Source organism: Rhopalosiphum maidis, chromosome 3 (genome assembly GCF_003676215.2).
Source record: "Rhopalosiphum maidis isolate BTI-1 chromosome 3, ASM367621v3, whole genome shotgun sequence".
NCBI classification, from domain to species: Eukaryota; Metazoa; Arthropoda; class Insecta; order Hemiptera; family Aphididae; genus Rhopalosiphum; species Rhopalosiphum maidis.
Window position 1 is genome coordinate 52,413,820 of NC_040879.1, and position 5,497 is coordinate 52,419,316.

The window sequence follows — 5,497 nt, forward strand, 5'->3', positions numbered from 1 at the left end:
TAAGGGTCCGTAAAAATAGTGTTCTTGGTCCGGATGCGGACCGCGGTCCGCCAGTGACAGGTGACCCCGACATAGAATATAATTAACTATATTATACCATATAGTTTGGCAGTGGCGACGAAGTCTAAAATTTTACCTATGCCATTATACACCTCTATGTAAAACGTTGACACTCATCTATAGGTTAGGTTAATGTAAATTTGCACACTCAATGACATATGTGATCCTCTACACATTAAATTCACCTATATGACAATTGCCATGGGTAAATATATATATTTTGGCGCCACTGAAGCTTGGTGTATAGCGGGTAGTTTAGCAGAGAATTTGTAAATGGACCGTTTTACAAAGTTTAAGTTAGTGCCAATTATAAGTATACTGTATTTAAAATATATATTATATTTTATAATAGTATAATTGTATATTATTTTTGTATTATGTTTAAATATCGAATAAGATTGACTCATTATATATGTATATTTAATAATAGTTTCACTTAATAAATATTATGATATTAATACTTTATTGTGTGGTGTTATTATTTTCATTCAAATTATTTGCTTCTTCATTTTTGGATACAGTTTTACTAATAGTTGATACAGTTGAACTCGTTATGGAACCACGAGATCTACAACAAAATATATAAGAATGAGGGTCATTTGATTATTGAGTGTAAATTAACAAATAAACAGAAATCGACACTCATTTGACTCACTATATTGCACTAAAGCATTTAATATATTGCCTAAACAAATGATTGTTAATAATAAGGTGAAAATGTGAATTGTCAAAGAATAAAAATATATATTTATGTGTGTAATCATTAAAATATTATGAAATGAATATTTATAATGATATACATTTAATTGTATACGCTTATGTGTTACCTATCGTGCTATTTTATACCTAATAATATGTTTAATTAGTATTAAACAGTAATTAGTATGTAAAGTCTAAAAATTAAATAGTTTAATTCGATGAAAAATATATCGTTTTTATTATTACGAAAATGTATTTTATTATACTTATAATGAATGTTCAAGCTTCAAAAACATGACTAAAAACTGAAAAAATAACACAGTAAAGAGTACCCATGAACGTAGGTTTAATTGATGAATAACTCTATGCATAATTGGTACGCTCGTTCTGATAAAATAATTAGTTATGTTCCATAATTGGATTAAAATAATATTATAAATTTTGTTGTCATTATAAAACTATTTATTTTATATAGAGTTAATTTTTATTATTATGTACCGACCGTCAATATATCGTATCCAGGTAACAATAAACGATTATGCTGCAATTTCTAAAAAAATGCAGCACTACATGTGCTTAAAATGTAAAACAAAAATTTTAATTGAATGGTGTCTGAACTTTTAGACAATCTGGTTTATGATAGAAAAAAAAAAAAAAAACAAGAATTATATTCTTTCACCTGTAGCTGTAACTGTTCGCCGAACTTAACATTTTTTTTACAGTGCTACAGTGCATTAGCTTCACTTTTCACTTAGTTACTTCATATTTACTAAAAACTAGTTAAAAACTATTATTTTTCTTACTGTTTGCTAGAAGGCGGTCCATCTGCAGGTGAATGTAATTCTGGTTCCATGGGCCGGTGGCTAAATGGTTTAGCGATCGTTTGCTTGAAACTATGATTAGCCGAGTCCAAATCTAATCTAGGAATTTGTTTTAGGTACAACGTCACCACCTAAGCAATCGATGTTTCACACTCAACATAATGTAAAAGCTAAGAGGTTTCAGTCATACATTAAAGTTCTGAAGACATATTTTGTAGCGTTGTTTTGGCATTATTGTGCCAGAAACGTAGCTTAAATAAATCGTCAGTAATAAAACAATAATATTTATATCTGTAACACAATTTAAAGAACAATTTCCAGCTTTAAAACATAAGCATATACCACTTATTATTGCTGTATACTAATTGAGCCTCTATGTCTGAACTAAAAAAATACTAATTGAGTCCGAGTAGTATTTTGTGTAAAATATAAAATCAACTGTCCATACACAGCGGAAAATGTGCGTTGTGGCATTAAAATATAATAATATGTTATTGTCACACTTACGCCGCACAGCTGTGCCGGCGTGCCGCGTGTCAAAAGCCGCTTTGGATGCGCCTTAATATACGTACAGATACGGAGACAATTATACGTGATTTCGTTAATATAATTATTACGAATTTCGTCAGATAACATTTATATTTAGGCCGGAAATGTTTTTAAAATTATTATACTCTCTAGTTTACAAGGTACACCGAGCATCGTGGATGAAGTTATGTTAAGTGAAAGAAATAAAAAAAATATGAATATAGATTTCGTTTTCATAAAAATTTATCGAAAAATCACCAATGCTGGACTTGTTGCAAAAATAACCTGATTTTTTAAAGGAAATTAATTTAATATTATACTTAAGAAAATATCTATAAGTCAAACCACGAACAACAGAGCGAATCTTTAATAAATCGAAACGAATTAGCAATAAACTAAAACGCAAAGCATTATAGATGATCTAATTGAGAGACTTTTAAAAATATATCCATAAAGATCTCAGAGGGAATGACACAAATTCATTAAATACTTATGACTTATAATTAATTCAGTAAAATATACATCATTCTAGATCATCGATAATGCCTAAATACCAAAACACTTAACATAATTGAATTATAAGCAACGAGTATTGATTTTAACCCGCCTATAAACAAGAACGAATCATTTCGAGTGTATTGATTAATAACTAAACTAAAAATAGAATAATATTTTCATATGCTATTAATTTAAAATTATTAATTACAAGTGATACAATACCTACTTATATTATGTTGATGGGACTTTTAAAAGCTGCCCAATACAATTTACTCAACTGTTTACTATCTATGGAATGAAAAATTATATATAGTATTTTGCTTACTTTTTTCAAAGCTTCAAAGACATATGAGGCTTACGACGCTTAGGTAAGACAATGTGAATAGGGTCATATAGACTCATAGTCATAGATAATATTTTAAAATTAATCTATTTATGTTGTAAATTTCATTGCGTAATGTGTATAGTAAGTAAAATGTATGATATACATTGAAACCTCACTTAAAAAACACCTCTAAATAGCGGACATTTTTACTACTTTTCTATAGGAAAACCTCTAAATACAGGACACTAAATAACGGGCATTTTTATGGCAATTTAACTTTTGATTTTAATAATTTCTATCGTAACTTTGTGGAATTAGAAAATGAATTAATATACGAAATTACTTCGCGTCAAAATACGAAACAATGTAAAGTAACTGATTTTTTTAATACATGTTAGTTTTAATTTTTATACTATCAATTTTTTTTATCTTTTTACCTTTGCATTTTTAAAAATACATAAAAATAAATTAAATTTTTTATGTATCTATGTATGCATGTATAATAACTTAAAATAAATAAATACATTTTTTTAACAATAATTTTCAATCTTTTATTTATTTAATATTATATTTCTCCCTCTAAATACCGGACACCTCTAAATAGCGGACAAAATTTCAGCGACCGAGGGTGTCCGGTATTTAGAGGTTTCACTGTACATACAGTTTTATGTCCCCGCAAATAATGATATTGATTTTTTACAAAATAATTAACATCGTTAAATTACGTGATTTCATTCAAATTTAAACTACAAATATACATAAAAAAAATTTGTTTGGATTTTTTTAGACCCCATATGAAATATTTATGAGGAACATTGTATTAAATTTCAATATCTTGGCTTTAATAATTGAACATTTTATACATTTTTTACTACAACATACTTGTAGTTTGTCAATAGTTTTCGTTTTGTTAATACATTTCGCATAATATGAATTTGTATAGTTTTTATACAGATATAAGAAGAACTTACGTGAGATCTTGTATTACATTTTTAAGGATTCGGACCAATATAGTCTTAAGTCTATTAAAATGGAAAGGAAAATATTTTTTTTTAAAGTTTAACGGGATTCAGTTAGTTTTAAAACATGGACTCAATTAGTATTGTACCTACAATTGATAGGGACTCAATTCGTCATAAAAGGTTATAATTGGAATCAGTTTGCGTGCAGACGTATAAATGTATATACACGGGTAACCATCATATTTAAAATAAAAACTATAATAATGTAGACAACGGCTAGCTGTAATGATAAAATACTTAAGACTATCTGTATGTATTTATTTATTTTAAGAAAAAAATAATAATACGCAGAAAAAATGTTTTAAAGTATATAAATATAATTCGTTGAGATTAATTGTTTTTTAAAAGTTGAATGACCTTGTAAGTCGAATACTTTACACTTTTGAAGCATTAGAGTTATTGAGAGGGTGATATGGGGTAAAAACTCTTTGGACTTGGTTAATACCTTTTAATATGTAAATATATAAAAATACTAATAATATTTGGCAGTTATTAACTGTGAATATCATAATCATAAATGTTTTATATTAAAATATAACAACAATCAACCCTTAAAAGTTACGCTTGTTTGGTCTTCGGCAAGAATATGAAAACAATTTATTTTTACGCATAGGTATGTTTGTGCTACTGCTAAATTCGTCTTCCCCCTCCCCCCCCCAAACCGACATTTTTATCGAAAACGCTACTATTTTAAATAGTTTAGTAGCTGCTGGCACGCGATTCCTTTAATTTAGAAATATTATTACTATTATTAAATGCGTTTGATTATTATTAATTAAGTGACTGACTTGTTTGCAATCGGTCGTTGTTAGGTTCTCGACGACTGCATATACATTATTCACGTTTTTATAAAGAAACCAGTCGAGGAACACATCAAATGCGATGTTGTCGTCCAGTGGCAATACCATAGTGAACCGGGGCAGTGCGTAGTATAAGCGATGTGGTCGGTTTTTCAGCACTTCCGAATTGGAAACTAAGAGTTTTCCCAATGATCTTATATGAGGAATTCCGCATAGATTTATTTCTTGTTTACAGTGGACGTGCACAAGGTCCATGTCCGTGAAGTGCTCGAGAACTGTCATATTCAACAATCCGTTTTCCTTCGTCAGTTCCATTGCGTACAATATAACGTAGTATATCAGATAATAGTTAATATATATATGTGTGTGTGTGTGCGCGTGTATGCGTGTGTGTGTGATAAGTATTATGATACGTATTACTGTTTATATAGTATACTGAAATTAAAAGAGTTCAATTAATATTAAACACCTACTGTAGTAGTGCCAATTTAACAAAATGTCAGTTAATACGTATCCATGAAAACGGTATATTTACAATTGGTGTGTGGCGATGATTTGTGTTAAAATTGGATTTTTGAAATTATTCGTATGAATATAATCCGATTGAACGGTATGATTACCAGTCTTGTAAAGTATTATTCTAATACAAGTATTTGGATACATTTTGAAGTTTTTTTTAACGAAATTTAAATAATTGTATTTAAATTATATAAAGAAATCAGTTTCATCAATTTTTTATAAAAA

General features: G+C 28.3%; 1 protein-coding gene across 1 annotated transcript; it reads right to left on the reverse strand.

Moving 5' to 3' along the window:
* Positions 1-1,558: 1,558 nt before the first annotated feature.
* Positions 1,559-5,068, reverse strand: LOC113557948. Its single transcript, XM_026963486.1, has 2 exons — positions 4,742-5,068; positions 1,559-1,711 (listed from the first exon to the last, which is right to left on the reverse strand). Exons 1-2 carry the CDS (start codon positions 5,066-5,068, stop codon positions 1,559-1,561), a joined length of 480 nt encoding a protein of 159 aa, XP_026819287.1.
* Between the last annotated feature and the right edge of the window lie 429 nt (positions 5,069-5,497).